The sequence below is a fragment of the Eumetopias jubatus genome, unplaced genomic scaffold, assembly GCF_037043125.1.
Source record: "Eumetopias jubatus isolate StellerSeaLion01/CBP00866 unplaced genomic scaffold, mEumJub1_p1.0 scaffold_4, whole genome shotgun sequence".
NCBI classification, from domain to species: domain Eukaryota; kingdom Metazoa; phylum Chordata; class Mammalia; order Carnivora; family Otariidae; genus Eumetopias; species Eumetopias jubatus.
This window is the reverse complement of record NW_028274810.1, coordinates 186763078-186779981: the sequence shown is the minus strand read 5'-3', so window position 1 is coordinate 186779981 and position 16904 is coordinate 186763078. Positions and strand designations below refer to the sequence as shown.

The 16904-nt window shown below is 35.1% G+C and overlaps 1 protein-coding gene across 4 annotated transcripts in view; it reads left to right on the top strand.

Annotated features, from left to right (window-relative positions):
• The first annotated feature begins 200 nt into the window (after positions 1-200).
• Positions 201-16904, top strand: part of SNTG1 (syntrophin gamma 1) — a 346950-nt gene continuing 330246 nt past the window's right edge. For 3 of the 4 annotated variants that reach the window (XM_028119009.1, XM_028119008.1, XM_088023148.1), the window contains exons 1-2: positions 201-227; positions 8876-9010. In XM_028119009.1, the coding sequence (XP_027974810.1) occupies positions 201-227; positions 8876-9010 (162 nt within the window). Of the gene's footprint in view, positions 228-8839; positions 9011-16904 lie in introns of all 4 variants that reach the window. The other variant, XM_088023149.1, reaches the window with a different exon arrangement.

Sequence of the window (16904 nt, the reverse complement as noted above, 5' to 3'; positions counted from 1 at the left end):
TCTTCCTTCTGCTCTTTTCGTTGTACCCCGGGAATTCTTGTTCCTTACAGGTGGCCTTAAACAGTTTGCCTACAGGATCTGCTTCATAATTGCTTATGCTTTGCTTTATTGGCGTTCTCCATTCTTACACTCGATGCTATGCTTGATGGCTTACCATTTCTCTGTCTTTTCAGACGACATCCTTTGTGGTGCCATAGCACATGGATTTCAGGACTGCCTGTGAAGAGGTATGTTACATGGCTTTCTACTTTTTGAATAAGGAAAACAGGTTATAAACGGGACATACTTAGCCCTTATTTATGTAAGTGGAACACTGCTTTTGGCAGAGGGATGGGTGACAGGTCCATTTTATTTCCAGGGTATGATCTGTTTCTGCAAGACTAAAAAGCCAAAGAGTGCCTGGGAAAGCCTCGGATTTTCACTCTTCCTTAAGAGGACTGGAGCATATTTGATTTGATTACACTGCCCTTCTCCATAAACTATGCACTCACTGCATGATTTCAGGTAGTAGAAATGTTGGAAGTAATTCTTTTCACATAAAGGGTTATAAATTAGAAGACATCTGAAGTCCTTTTCAGCACTAAAATCCTATGATTTTATGATTCCAATATTATTTATTTTAATATTATTTATCAATTTGGATTCTCTGTAGAGCTGTCTTCACACTTTGGTTTGAATTAAAGTGATATGTTGCTCTTTTAAGGATATTAAAGGCCATTCAAGTAGTGCATGGAGCTAGGCCCCAGGGGATATAGCCATTCTATTTTAGGAAATAACACTATTTTACTAAACATTCAAAGCATTCTTTCATTCTTCAGGCAAAATGCAAACATTCATAGGTTAAAATATTCCATTTTTGTTTAAAAGGTTTAAAATATTTTTATTATATATATAGATACCCCAAGAAAAACAACTATAATTAGATTACCTATGATACAGTTAAAAACAAACCAACAAAAAACTTGTTATTAACATTTGTGAGGATTGTTCTTTTAATGATATGTCAAGTGTTGTTTCTTGCAAAAATATCTTTTATTTTTTTATTTTTATTCTTTTAAAGATTTTTATTTATTTATTTGAGAGAGAGAGAATGATAGAGAGAGAGCATGAGAGGGAGGAGGGTCAGAAGGAGAAGCAGACTCCCTGCTGAGCAGGGAGCCTGATGTGAGACTTAATCCTGGGACTCCAGGATTATAACTTAAACCGAAGGCAGTTGCTTAACCAACTGAGCCATCCAGGCACCCAGCAAAAATATCTACTTTTAAAAAAGCATTTGTCACAGTTGTTTCAAAGTTTAGAACATAAGCAAGATCTTGCTGAAAATTAATAAGTTGCTTATATATATTTTTAAAGATTTATTCATTTGAGAGAGAGAGAGAGAGCTCACGTGCACGCACATGCACCTGAGAGTGGAGGGGAGGGGCAAAGGGAGAAAATCTCAAGCCAACTCCTGGCTGAGCTTGAAGCCTGATGTGGGGCTGATCTCACCACCCATGAGATCAAGACCTGAGCCGAAATCAAGAGCCATTTGCTTTCACTGACTGAGCCACCCAGGCGCCCCACTTTTATATTTTAATACTTAGGCTAAACTTTTTATTTTCTAAAGGATTTTCTCTACACTAACACTCTTCAAATTACATTATAGTTATTTATTTACAACCTCTCTTACATGCTGCACTAAATACTATAATGTCTGAGTGTATAATTTATTCATGCTTTTAACTCAGTATCTATCAGTTCATACTTTTTAAAAATGATTTAATGTTTTAGAAACAAATGTAGAAACATAAATTTTAATTCTGTGACATTTCTAGTGTTAAATACATAGTATCACACTCTTAATTTTGGATGTGGTAAGTCTGTTTCTATCTCAGTGCTTGTTATCTTATGTTTTGGGTAGTAAAGCACTCATTGAATGGATATTTGCATGAATGAGATACAAATGAAAAACTTAGGAGATTCATGAGATCCTTAAAGACAAGGTAGTGGCCAAATACTGTTTTAACACATGGCTTACCTTGGACTTCAGAGGTTGACCTAAGACTGATTTTTCAGACCTTTTTTTTTTAAACAAAATTGTTTGATTCATTGATTTGGAATATATATCAAGTATTATTTAAGGTTCAGAGATTTATTTTACAATGGTAATACCATTGAGATCATCTTACCATTGCTTCTCTAGATAGAGATTCTTGTTCTTTTGCAATGAGTCCTTTGATAATTTCTACCATTTTAGACTGTCCCCAGGGAAGGGTAAAGCTGTCTCAGAACTGCCCAGCAGCCATGTGCCTTCCACATGCTGGCTGGGTTGGCAGGAGTGCAGAATTATGAGATACTCTGAAGATGATCAAATCCCCCCATAAATGGATCAAAGTCAATGAGTTTGTCTGAAATTTACAGTCTTAGAACATGTAAGTGGACAGAAACCACAAAGATAATTCAGCTTAGCTCTCTCACTTTGCAGGTGAGGAAATTGAGAGGTTTTATGAAATGCTAAGTGCTATTTAATTAATTAGTTAAAAGCAAAACCATAATGTGTAGCTTAGAACTCCTGAGTCTAAGTCTGAGCATCTTTCTAAATTATGTTGCTGGAAATTATAACATAGTCAAAGATATGTTGAATAAAACTTGATTTCTCTTGACTGCTAATAAGCTGTTAAAATGCAAATCTGGGGGTGCCTGGGTGGCTCAGATGGTTAAGCGTCTGCCTTCGGCTCAGGTCATGATCCCAGGGTCCTGGGATCGAGTTCCGCATCGGGCTCCCTGCTGGGCGGGGAGCCTGCTTCTCCCTCTGCCTCTGCCTCTGCCTCTCTCTCTGACTCTCATGAATAAATAAATAAAATATTTAAAAAATATATTAAAAAAAGTGACAATTTGTGTTTAAAAAAATGCAAATCTGATATCTATATCCATTAGACAGATCTAGCTAGATTATAACCATGCATATACCGGGAAGTTTTTTCTTTGAGAAGAAATGGAAATGTGTCCAGTTCTATGTAAAATATCTTAATTTTCTAATACAGATCCTTTGTAAAAGAAAGGTTTATTAATTAAGAAGTTTCTCCTCTTAAAAAGAAAATGTTGCAATACTTTTAAGGAATTGGGATTTGGAATTCTGATAAAATGCAAAAGTGAAGGTAGAGAATACAATTGGGACAACACAAAACCCACAATTTAGAAGAAAAAGTGCATGTTATGGGCAAGCATAATTACTGATTTTCTGCTTTTAAAAGTGTCATCAAAATAATAACGTGTCAGGGGCACCTGGGTGGCTCATCAGTTAAGTGTCTGCCTTCAGCTCATGTCATGATCCCAGAGTCCTGGGCTTGAGCCCCTCATCAGGCTCCCTGCTCATCAGGGAGTCTGCTTCTCCTTCTCCCTGTGCCCCTTTTCTTCCTCCTCCTGCTTGTGCTCTCTCTCCCTCAAATAAATAAATAAAATCCTTAAAAAAATTAAAATTGCAATGTGTTCAAGAAACCACTATGCTATCTTTAGTGTAGGTATTCCTCAAATTTCATTTTCACAACTGTCTTCCTTAAAATCTGATCCACATCTTTGTGTTGACCATGAAAATACATATTTTTCTATAACATATATTTAATAATTTAAAATTCATTTACATATATAATTTAATTTAGTCCTTCATATAATAAAAATTTGTGATTATGATTCAATCAACACATATTGAAAGAAATCCTACTATCAATTAAACACTGTACTAGGTCCTACGTATTAATAGTCTTTAATGATAAAAACGGTGTTAACTCACTATTAAGATCTCCTTGTGAAAACAACGTATGTGATGAGGTTAAATATGTAATATTACTGAAGTCACTACATGTGATGCCTAAATACAGTTCTGGTTAATTGTTAGGTGAATATATTTATTCAGTAAAAACCCTGAGTTCAGAAAAGGAAGCATTATCTTGGATGGAGTGGTCTTGGTAAGCCTCAAGGCAAAGTGAGTCATGTACTAGCACTTGACAAATGACTAGAATTTAGCCAAGGAAAAGGCCATGACAAGGGAGGACAAAATGCAATTTGGAGGCATACTGTATCAAATGGCATTTAGGACAATATTGCTATAATATGGTAGGGTATAAGAAATTACACGTCATTTAAAACTATAAGTTTACAGAACAAATTAAATTATATTTGGCAATCAAAATATGAAAATATCAAGGATACCTGCAAAACTATGTACAGGACATGTCATGGTTTCTGCCCAGTTCCTTGTAGTTTGTAGTTTTTTATGTCTGATTTCAAGAATAAAGGAACATAGATTTTAAAAGTTTCATGAAAACAGGGGCACCTGGGTGGCTCAGTTGGCTGAGCATCTGACTCTTGATTTTGGCTCAGGTCATGATGTCAGGCTCTGCGCTCAGTGCAGAGTCTGCTTGAGATTCTCTCTCTCTCTCCCCCTGCTCACATACTTTAAATAAATAAATAAATACATAAATAAATACAATCTTTAAAAAATTTTCATGAAAGCACATGTTCTTTCAAAGTCTAGAACCTAAATTAAAGATGCTTTAACTTTTTAAGATTTATTTATTTGAAAGAGAGAGAGATTGAGAGAACAAGTGGGAAGAGGGGCAGACAGAGAAGCAGACTCCCTGTGGACCAGAGAGATCAAGGCAGGACTCAAGTCCCAGGACCCTGGGATCATGACCTGAACCAAAAGTAGATGCTTAACTGACTGAGCCACCCAGGTGCCCAAAGAGGCTTTAACTTTTAAGTATAATGGAATCATAGCCAATTTTTTAAAGTTCTGAGGTAATAGGTTTAAGCTAAGCATAAATTCTTGTTAAGTTTAAATGTGAGGTTTGCTTGTTTAAAACAGAGTAAATCCATATAAATCCATAGACACTTCATTGATTTACAGAAACAAGTCAATGACTAGATTTTTAAAAAGTATTGCCTGTTAAATAATCAAGAGGCATGGCCTTTTAATATTCCTCTAAACAAACAATGTGGATTTTGTAAAATCCCCCTGCAATAGAGTATCATCCATCAGCCACAGGCAAACAACATTTGAATCTATATTATTTTTTATGACTCATCCCTTTAAAATTTCAAGTTTTATAATTTACATAATATTTTGTACATGTTTACATAAAGCACATACATTTCTTTACTTATGTGCAATGGGTACACAGTCCACAAAGTTTGAAGACAGATGATTGTTATGTTAAAAAGAAACAGATAGGTGCAGGACTTAAATTTATAGTAAAATGTGCAGTCAATACTTATTTAGGAGATTTTTTTTTCAGCAGTTGTGCTGTACTAGTGGTCACTCTCACAGTCTTGGTTCCCATTCTTAACCCTGAAGCAACCTATGGGGGATGAGGCTGGTCAGATTAAGCCTCTCCCCATGTCAGACAGTGTCCTATGCATCCTCAGTAGTTTGTCTTTGATGGGAAAAATCATCAGATCAGAGTGGTCTCACTCACTTTACCCGCCCCCCCCCGCATTGGTTATTGTTTTTGATAAAAGAAGAACAGTTGGTTCGTGATGACGGCCTTCTCACAACTCTTTGCACTCCCGTAGGAGATTCTTGGTGACCAAAGTGTTAACTCCTGGTGAGAAACACTGATGGCCATGTCACTGTTTCTAGGAGGATTGGGTGAGGCATCCCTCAAATAATCTGTTCATGAGGGAAACCAGAGCAAGTGGTTAGGAGCACAGAATCTGGAGCCCAGCAGTCTGGGTTCAGATCCTGAGTTCTATTCATCTCTGCTCCTCTGTTCTATTCCTGCCTATGAAAACAGTTGCACTGGATTGTTAGGAGGATCAAAAGAAATAATATTTCTGGAAACACAGTAAACTTTATGCAAGTGATTATTAAACAACAAATGAATATAGGACTACATTTCACTAGTGATGATATCAGTCCAGCGATGCTGCTCTGAATCAGAAGAGTGCCCTGAAACGGATTTTACCCATTCTTTTAATCTACTGAACCAGCTCTGATTCTAATGCAGTTGTTTACCAGCCCTCAACATCTTCTGCTCAAGGTTTATATTTCTGTTAACAAAAACTATGTTGTAACTTTCCCAATTCCTATCTATCTCCTGCTCTAAGAAAAATATTTATAAAACATAAATCACTGTTCACATTTTTCTAGGACATCTCTAATACCTTTAAACTCCTGGAACATCACATTAGGGCCTTGACCTTTCCCCTCTTCACCTGGCACTTCTCCTCCCTTGGCCTTTGCTGGATCATGCAGACTTAGGATTGGGATGCATTCTCATGCTTCTCTCTTCTTGCATCATGTCAGTTATCCATTCTCATACTTTCACATTTTACTCCTTTTTCCCTCTTGAATAAAATAACTTTTGTCTTCTCTAATTATTTCTTCAATTTATTTTTTAAGATAAGCCATACATTTTTTTTATCTATAAAACCTTCTTTAACACCTCCCTCTCTCAAGAATATTTAACTCTTCTCTCCATGTTGCTCCCATGTCGGATATCACATGGCATCTTATGTATATATGTATATTTTTGTAAGTAAGAATACTCTGAGGTCAGACACTATTGTCTGATTCATGTCTGAATTATTTACAAATTATTTGAAAATTGATATATTATGGGATTTTAAATGTATTTTCATGTACACAGCTGAATTTTTATAAAAAGATATTATGTGACATCTATAACTCCTAAAGAATGAATTTAAGTTGAATTTGTTGGTAAGCTTCATTAGTACTATTTTCTGTTTTCTTCAAATAGCTATTTATGTCTGTGTGTGTGTGTGTGTGTGTGTGTGTGTGTGTGTGTATTCATTTTAACAAAAGCTACTTCATTCTTTGTTTCCTTTAATTCTGTCTTTTCAGGACCCAAATGTGAGCTCAAAGTCTGTATTCTGTTTTGCAGACAACTTTCTAATAATTAGGGGACGTTTTATACATTATTTGAGTGAATGGAGCTTTGACCACATTGGATGTGATGAGAGAAGTTTCATAGCTGTGTTTTTGTCTCTCAAACTTTCCCTGGATGATCTTTGATAGCTCTTTGATGTGTAACAATAATGTATTTATGGGCTCTCAGGGAAAACCCCTCTTTCATCCTCATGTTGAGACAGAGCATTATTTGTGATTGCCAGCTATTCTATTATACTTCTGGGAGAAAATTGGCCCGAATGTACTGTACATTAAAAAATCAGCAAATGTGCTCAATTATGTTCACTTGGCTTTGATATTATTTTATACCCTCCTCTTTGCCATGCCACCTCAGAGAGTCCTGATGTTGGCTCCCAGCCAAGATCACATTGTAAGCATGAAAGACTTTTCTCTGTGAAAAATGTAGAAAATTATGTTCTATATTAAGGAAAATATCATTTGCCTTTGCTGAAATATTTTTGTCCTCTAGACGTATCCACTTGAGTTATGCTCTAGAATAGATTAATAGACACAATTTAGTGAGTGCATGCTGTGCGCCAGTCTCATATAAAGGAGGAAAGAACAGCATCCTTGCTCCTGGAAAAAACTTGTTTTTCCTTAAAAGATATCATAACCCTTACAATATAATTACAGACTAATATAAGACCATAGTGATAGAGAGTATAATGGGATAAAGCATTTACAGAAAGGATTATCTTTAGAGGCATCAGTATGTTCCCATTTACATTATGAAACATTCTTTTAAAGAAATAAACTCCTAGCAATCCATATGTAAATGTATATTCCAAGAGAAAGCCTGGTATCAGTGCCTGGAGTTTTGTGCTCATTAAATACTAAGGATAAATACATATTTCTATATAGTTATCCTTTTATCCAAAATAAGAATGGCTTAATAATTATTAAATGAAAATGTAATTGCCAAAGTGGTTATTGTTCCTGTTGAGTTTTTGGTGCAGAATGACAGCCAGCGATTATTTTCTATCTCAAAAAAATTTCTTTTTGTATTTCTGACAAATGGGAACCTTAAGTGAACATTGTACACTGACATGCTTCAAGAGTGATGGGCTTCATGGGCTTCTTCAGTGATTACTGAGATACTCGTGTAAAGCTGTGTAGTACAAGTTCAGCAGTCTTCACAGGCTGTTTTTACAATTCCCAAAAATATGTGAGGCAAAAACAATGGATTGGAAATCACAAATCGTGGGTCCTAAGCCAGGCTCTGTTTTTAATTAACTATATTAATTTAAGCAGTTCACTTCCCCCTTTATCCTCATTTTCTCATCTGTACAACTTGTGTGAGTGTGTGTGTGTGTGTGTGTGAGTGTTTGTGTGTGAGTGTGTGTGTGTGTGTGTGTGTGTGTGTGTGGCGACTAGGAATGATGAAATCTTGGAGGATAGAAAAGATGTTAAGTAGGTATGGTTTCAGATTCAAAATTCTATGATAGAGACAGAATGTAGATCAGTGGTTGCCTAGGGCTGGGGAGGGGAGTGGGAAGATGCACGTAATAGGTTTCCTTTTAGAGTGATGAAAATGCTCTAAAGGTGATTATAATGATGCCTACACAACCTTGTAATAAAAAACATTGTCTTACACATCTAAAAGGGTTGAATTGTATAGAATGTAAATTGTATCTCAATAAATCTGTTACCAAAATTTTATATTTAGATTATAAGTTTTAAAGAAAACTTTCATTATTTTTCAGAAATAGAATATAAACTATACTCTTTACTATCCTAATCTTATGTGGATTTTCTGACAAATCTCCATTACCTGAGGTCTACTTCACATGAAATGGTTAACCTTGTCTCTGCACCTATATTAAGTATTATGCTACAGATTCATCAGAGTGCATTTTCCTTAGCTCTCAAATGCTATTCATCATGTTTTGCTGTGAATAGGCCATAAAATTATATTCTATAAACTAAGTATAGTTTTTTTTCTCTGTTTTGTTCTTTTCTTGCCTGAAGACAAAGACAGGGATTTGTTTGCTGCAGGATGGTAATCAGGAGCCTTTCAAAGTCCGGCTGCACCTAGCCAAAGATATTTTGATGATCCAGGAACAGGATGTGATATGTGTGTCTGGTGAGCCTTTCTATTCTGGTGTAAGTAGCTTTCCTTCTGTTGAAGTTTTTTTGTTTTTGTTTTTGTTTTTGTTTTTTTTTCAAATTTTTTGTTAATAAAAATGTTTATTCACAGAAAATTCATAATATATTTTCCTTTTACTTTCAGAGCATAGTCAATTCTCCTGCATGTAATTTTTGTTGACATTATTAAGTAAGCCGTGTCCTTGTATAAGTACCAAACCTATGTCCACAGCCAACCATTATGGCCCATCCTCACACATTAGGGCATCTCATTGACTCCCAGTTGTTAAGTGGCTGCAGTGACACTTGTATTATCTGACCTCGAGAAAGTGCATTCTACCTTTTCATACAGAGGACTATCTGAGAACAGTGCAGGGCAGTGTTTCCTGCCAGTCTTACCTTGCATTGCACTGGACTTTTGGAGGTGGTACAAAGGTGGAGCCCGATGCTTTGCATTTGAGAAGCATGAGGATTTAGGTGGCAGTCACTGGACTCAATGGCAATGCTTTTCCCCAGGGGACTGTGCATGAATGATTCCATGGACCCCCTTTATAGAATTATGCCCAAGCGTCATAGCAAGTTCTGTCTAACGCTCTGTTTGGCATATTACCCTGCTGCTAATCCAGCCTCAGAAAAAGTCATAAATTATCACTCAAAACTCATTGGTCTGCTTATGAGCACTGAAGTACAACTGTGGAAGACATCTTTAGTTGAAATTAGATTATATTCAACAAGACAATTTTAACATTAAAGAGGACAACTTTTAGAGTTTATCATTTATTATGTAATAACATTAAAGACATTATTTTAACAGTGTTGCCAGATGTGATCTCAGAAGAAAATTACAGCAAATAACAAACAGTACTCTTCCTGGATTCCCAGACATCTATAGCTATTTAGTACAAAGATTTAATTTGTAGCTTATTCACAGACTTACCTTGGAGTATTTTGTTGGTGGTGAATAATGCTGAACTGGAGTTTCCACCTCACTTTCCACCAACATCCTATGGGAGTCACATCAGGTCCTAAATCAACAGGCCCTTGCTAACTAAAGATAATGGACATTTTTCAGACTGTTAACTATTCTTTTGTCACCATTTAAATCACCCTGAATCATGGGTCCGCCTGTCAAAGCTGATTAAAATGTTCCTATGGAGTGCCCATTCTTCTTTTTAGTTAATAAAAGAATAGCAGTCAATGGTCACTTTCTCTCCCTTCCTTCCTTCCTTCCTTCCTTCTTTCTTTCTTTCTCTTTCTTTCTTCTCTTTCTTCTTCTTTCTTTCTTTCTTTCTTTCTTTCTTTCTTTCTTTCTTTCTTTCTTTCTTTCTTTCTTTCTTCTTCTTTCTTTTCCTTCTTCCCTTCCTTCCTTCCTTCCTTCTTCCTTCTTTCCTTCCTTCCCTCTTCCTCCTTCTCCTCTCCTCTTTCTCTTTTCAGTGAAGCAATATGATTCATACATATAACTCCCTGTAATGAATATATTACACAAATTCTAGATAAGTGAAGTGTTGTAATTTGTAAAATTCTGTCTATCAATACTGAAATAATGTTAACTGATTTTAAACTATGCAGTCAAAATAGTTAATACACAAAAACCCAATCTCTCTTTTGAAAAGAACGCTGGGAAGAACTTGACAGAATTAAGGAGAAATATCCTATGATAAAATCAACAAATGTAAAAAAAATTGACAAAATTTGACAGTCATTTATAAGAAACACTTTCAGCAAAGTCTGGATAGCATGGAACTCCCTTAATTCAATAAGCCTCTAATGAACAATTCTCACTAACATTATAGTTTATATTGAAGATACTCTCTGAGGCTGTAAGCAAGTCAAGGATCATCACTTGCTTCATTTTTACTCAATATTGTTTTGGTTGTACAGTAAGTCACGAAATGGATATAAATGGCATAACAGTTGGGAAAGAAGAGGTAAACAGCTCTATTTTAGATTTCATGTTGGTGTACATAGAAACCCCTAAGGAATCTACAAAAAATAGAGTAACATACAAATTAGGTTGCTGGAAATAAGGACAATGTCCAAAGTTAATTGTATTTTCATAATTTGCAACAAACAAAATAAAAATGGAATACCCAATACATCGAAGAGATAATACACTCAGGAATAAATTTAACAAAATATGTACAAAGTTTTTACCTTGAAAACTATAGAACTGTGGTAAATGAAATGAAAATAAACAAGTAAATGGAGAAATGTAACTAAATATTGTTTTCAAATCTTCCTAAACACCCAATATCAATTAAAATCCCCAAAATGTTTTTGTAGACCATGGCAAGTTGATTCTAAGATTTACATGGAAATTCAAAGACTCAGTACAGCCCAAACAATCTTTAGTAAGTAGAACAAAGTTGGAGTGTTTATACTTCCTAATTTCAGAACTCACTGTAAGATTGCCAAAATGAATACAATGTGATATTGTCATAAGTACAGGCGCATGAATCAAATGGAACATTATAGAGTCCAGAAACAGACCCACGCTTACATGGCCAATTGCTTTTTTTGTGTGTGTGTGGTAAACTATACATAACATAAAATTTACCATTTTAACCAAATTTAAGTGTACTGTTCAATGGCATTGATCATGTTCACATTGCTGTGAACCTATCACTGCTATCCATATCCAGAATTTTCATCATCCCATTCTAAAACTCTGTGCCTATTAAGTAATACTCCCCTCAGCCCTTGATAACCTCTATTCTACTTTGTGTCTATTAATTGACTCGTAAGTGTGATCGTAAGTGGATCACACAATATTCATCTTTTTGGCTCCGGTTTATTTCATTTAGTATAATTCTTCAAGGTTCAGCCATGTTGTAGCATGTATCAGAATTTCCTTCCTTTATAAGACTAAATCATATTCTATCACCATGTATATACCACATTTTGTTTATCTTGTTTATCCATTCATCCAAGAGTATACATTTGGATTGTTTTCACCTTATGGCCCTTTGGAATAATGCTAATATGAACATGGGAGCACAGATATATGAGTCACTGTTTTTCATTCTTTTGTGTATGTTCCCAGAAGTGGAATTGCTGGATGAAATGGTAATTCTGTGGCAGTTTTTTTGTTTAATCTCTTATCAGATATGTGATTTGCAAATAATTTTCTCCCAACATATGGGTTGCCTTTTTACTCTGTTGTTTCCTTTGATGCACAGATTTTATTTTTGATGAAGTTCAGTTTATTTATTTTTCTTTTGTTGACTATACTTTTGGTGTTATATCTAAGAAATCATTGTTGGATCCAATGTCATGAAGATTTTCCCCTATATTTTCTTCTAAGAGTTCCTAGTTTCAGTTCTTACATATCCATCATGTATATTGATTCATTTCAAATTAATTTTTGCATATGGTGTTAGGTCCAGCTTCATTCTTTTGTGGGTGGGTATCCAGTTTTTCTGACACCATTTCATCTTGGTACCCTTGTCAGAAATCATTTGACCATGTACGTAAGGGTTTATTTCTGAGCTCTATCTATAAGTCTATCTGTCTGCTTTTATGTCAGAACCATACTGTTTTGATTACCTTAGCTTTGTGGTAAATGTTGAAATCAGCAAGAGTGTACCATCCAGTTTTGTTCTTTCTCAAGAATGTTTTGGCTACATAGAGCTCCTTGAGATTCCATATAAATTTTAGGATGGATTTTTCTATTTTCATAAAAAATGACATTATAGTACTGAATTAGTAGTTAGCTTTGGATAATATTGCCATTTCAACAGTAGTGAGCCTTCTAATCCATGAACATAAGATGTCTTTTCATTTATTTATGTCTTTAATTTCTTTTGGTAATGTATTGTGGTTTTTAGTGAATGTCTTTCACCTTCTTGTTAGTTAATCCCGCATTTTTTATTATTTGTAGGCTATTGTAAATGGAGTTGTTTTCTTAATTTTCTTTTCTTTATTCAATGGATTTTTCTGTATTTTCTTTGTATCCTGCTACATTGCTGAATTTTTTTTTAATTCTAATGTCTGTGTGTGTGTGTGTCTGTGTGATGTATGTGTATAATCTTTAGGATTTTCTATATATAAAATCATGTCATCTGTGAGCAGAGATAATTTTACTTTTTTCCTTTCAATTTGGTTATCTTTTATATCTTTTTCTTGCCCAATTTCTCTAAGACTTCTATTACTATGTTTAATAGAGGTGGTGAAAGTAGGCATCCTTACTTTGGATTTTAGAGAAAAAGCTTTAAGTCCACCTCTGAGTCCAGTCTTACCTCTAGGTTTTTCATATATGGCCTTTATTATTTTGAGGTAGTTTTCTTCTAAGATTTTTGCCTGTTAAAAGGGTGTTGAATTTGCAAAATGCTTTTTCTGCATCAGTTGATAAGATTATGTGTGTATTTCCTTCATTCTGTTAATATGGTATATTATAATGACTGAATCTCATATATTGGATCATCTTTGTATTCCAGGAATAAATCCCACTTGATCTTGATATATAATATTTTTAATATGCTGCTGAGTTCAGTTTGCTAGTATTTTGTTGAGGATTTTTGCATCAAAGTTCATAAGGGTCATAATAGTTTCTTTTCTTATAGTCTTTTTCTGGTTTTGGTATCAAGGTAATATTTATGCTCAATGGGTAAGTTAGGATGTTTTCCCTCTTAGTTTTTTGTAAGAGTTTAAGAAGAATAGGTATTATTTCTTCTCTAAATGTTTGGAAGAATTGACTAGTGAAATTAGCAGGTTCAAGACTTTTCTTTGTTGGAAGATATTTGATTACTGATTTAATCTCTTTACTAGTGTTATATCTGTTCAAATTTTCTATTTCTTCATGGTTCAGTGTGAGTAGGTTTTGTGCTTTTAGGAATTTGTCCATTTCATCAAGGCTATCTAGTTAATTCTTCATTCTCTCTTTGGATTTTTTAAATTTTCTATCAAGTTGGTAGTAATGTCCTCACCCTTTTTTTCTGATTTTAGTCATTTCTTTAGTGTTTAATATTCTTTTTATCTTAGCAAATCTAGGTAAATAGTTATGATTTTGTTAATCTTTTCAAAGAACACACTATTTCATTGATTTTCTCTATTGCTTTTCTATTCTTTTATTATCTCAGTTCTACTCATTATTATTTCCTTCCTTCTAGCTTTATGTTTAGTGTGTTTTTTTCTTTTTCTATTTTCTTAAGTGGTTAAATTAGGTTGTTGGTTTTAGATCTTTTTTTTTTATGTAAACTTTTATAGCTAAAGTTTCCTTCTTGGCACTGCTTTCACTGTATCTCAACATTTTGATATGTTATACTTTCATTTTAATTCATCTCTGATATGTTCTATTTTCCCTTGTGATTTCTCCTTTTCTTATTGTGTGCTTAAAAGTATCTTTATTTCCAGAAATTTGTGAATTTTCACTTTGCCTTCTGTTAATGATTTCTAACTTCATCGTGTTGTGGTCGGAGAAGATACTTTGTGTGATATCTACCTTCTAAACTCTAAGACTTAATTTGTGGCCTAACATGATATATCCTAGAAAGTGTACCATGTGCACTTGAGAAGAATGCTAGCCTTTGAATAGGCTATACTGTCCTGTTTATATGCCTTGTGATTTTTTTTGTTGAAAATTGGACATTTGACTCTTATAATGTGGTCATTCTAGAAATCAAATTCTTCCCTTTACCCAGGGTTTGAAGCTTTTGTTTGTTTTTTAGTCTTTAATTTTTGTAGGTCATCTCTATGCCAGGGATTGGCCTAAAGTGTCAACTTGGGGTCTTCTCAGATCTTGCCTGAGGCTATGTCTTTCCCTGAGCATGCATTGTGACTTTGTAAATTTCCCCATATATACATACAGTTTCTTTTGAGTATCTTAATTCTTTTTTTTAAAGATTTTATTTATTTATTTGAGAGAGAGAAAGCACATGAGAGGGGGCAGGGTCAGAGGGAGAAGCAGACTCCCTGTTGAGCAGGGAGCCCGATGCGGGACTCGATCCAGGGCCTCCAGGATCATGACCTGAGCCGAAGGCAGTCACTTAACCAACTGAGCCACCCAGGTGCCCTTGAGTATTTTAATTCTTAAGTGTTTGGCTCCCAGAAGAGGAAATAGGGAGAAATGAAGGGAAAGGAAGGCTCTGGCTCTTTAAATCCCCTGGAAGTTGCTTCAGCCGTGGGGGTTACAACAATGACATCTTGCTGCCTCAACATCTCTGCAATCAAAAGTAGATATCAGTGATCAGAACTTGGATCCCCAATATTTGGAGTAGAGTCCCCATTGCCTGTTTCCAATAAGCCAAGTGTAAGCTTCTCCAGGAACAGTTACACAGGTGTCTGTCACTGGGCTGGTGGGGGGATGGGTAGTTGCCACGGTTCTGAGAGCAGAAATTGACCTAAATTAACCACGATTTACCATCCAAAACTTCTCCTGAAAGTTGCAATCTTTACAATAGACTCTAGAATCCAAAAATAATTACACCAGACAGATTCTACCAGTGCAACTGTCTGGGTAGAAAAAAGAATTCTTGGTGCTTCCTGTTCCCCCCATCTTCTTTAATGCCACTGGTCAATTGTCAAACCAGTTCAAAGGGGAATAAAAATCTTTTCAATAAATAATGCTAGAACATCTCAATAAATATATGGAAAAGTAAGATTACACCTGACTCCTACTTTATATGAATTACAAATATTTTGAGATTGATCTTACTGAAAATGTAAAACTAAAACAAATATATTTCTGGAAAAAAATAGGAAAACAGTTTTGTGTTCAAGGGTGGACAAAGATTTTTTTAGGATGAAACAATACTAATAAAATAAAAAAGAATGGTAATGTGAACTTCATCAGATTTTTTTAAAAATCCTTTTTAAGGGCGCCTGGGTGGCTCAGTTGGTTAAGCGGCTGCCTTCGGCTCAGGTCATGATCCTGGAGTCCTGGGATCGAGTCCCGCATCGGGCTCCCTGCTCAGCAGGGAGTCTGCTTCTCCCTCTGACCCTCTTCCCTCTCGTGCTCTCTGCCTCTTATTCTCTCTCTCTCAAATAAATAAATAAAAATCTTTAAAAAAAAATCCTTTTTAAGAAAATGAAATGGCAAACCCCAGATTAGGGAAAAATATTTCCATTTGACATAGGGCTTGTGTCTAGTAAATATAAAGAACTATCACAAATTTTAAAAAAAGTACAAACAACCCAATTAAAGAAAACAAATAACAAAAACAGAAAAGACCACAAAATAAGATATGAAACTCACTAAGAGAGCATAAAAAGATGTTCTAATTTATCTAGTCATCAAGAAATTGCAAATCAGATTAAAATGCCATAATATACAACTTCACACCCATTATAATGGCTTAAAAAAGACTTGGCAAAAATGTGGTTCATTTAGAAATCTCATGCATTAGTGTACCAATTGAGCAACCACTCCAGAAAACTATTTGGCAGTTTCTTATAAAGTTAAACATAAACCTACCCTAAACTAAAAAAAATCCTTCTCCTTGGGATTTCCCCAAGAATAATGAAAACAAATGTTCACAAAAAGACTTGCACAAGAATATGCAAGTTGTGAACTAAAACAAATTGTGAACGGATGAATGAATTCTGGTACATTCAGAAAATGGATTTGTATTCATTTATGCCTTCAGTAAAAGAAAAATAAATAAGGGATTTTTAGTTTCTGGTTCTACATATAGGAGCTTGGAAGTCACCGCTCAGTCATAACAAGTAAAATCTGAACAGACTGGAAAATCTTCAGCTCTCCTTGGATCCATCAGAATGGGGAGGACACAGGGCAAACTGCTGCCCCCGAGACTGGTTAGACAAGACAGGCAAATACAGGGAGTCACAGCTTACCACATCAGAGGCTCATGCACAGAAACCACTGTGGCCACCAGCACAAGGGTAGGAAAGCCAGAACTGTAACTGAATTGCTGGAGGCTCAGTGTGGACAAGTCTGAGAGTTAAAAATGCAAGG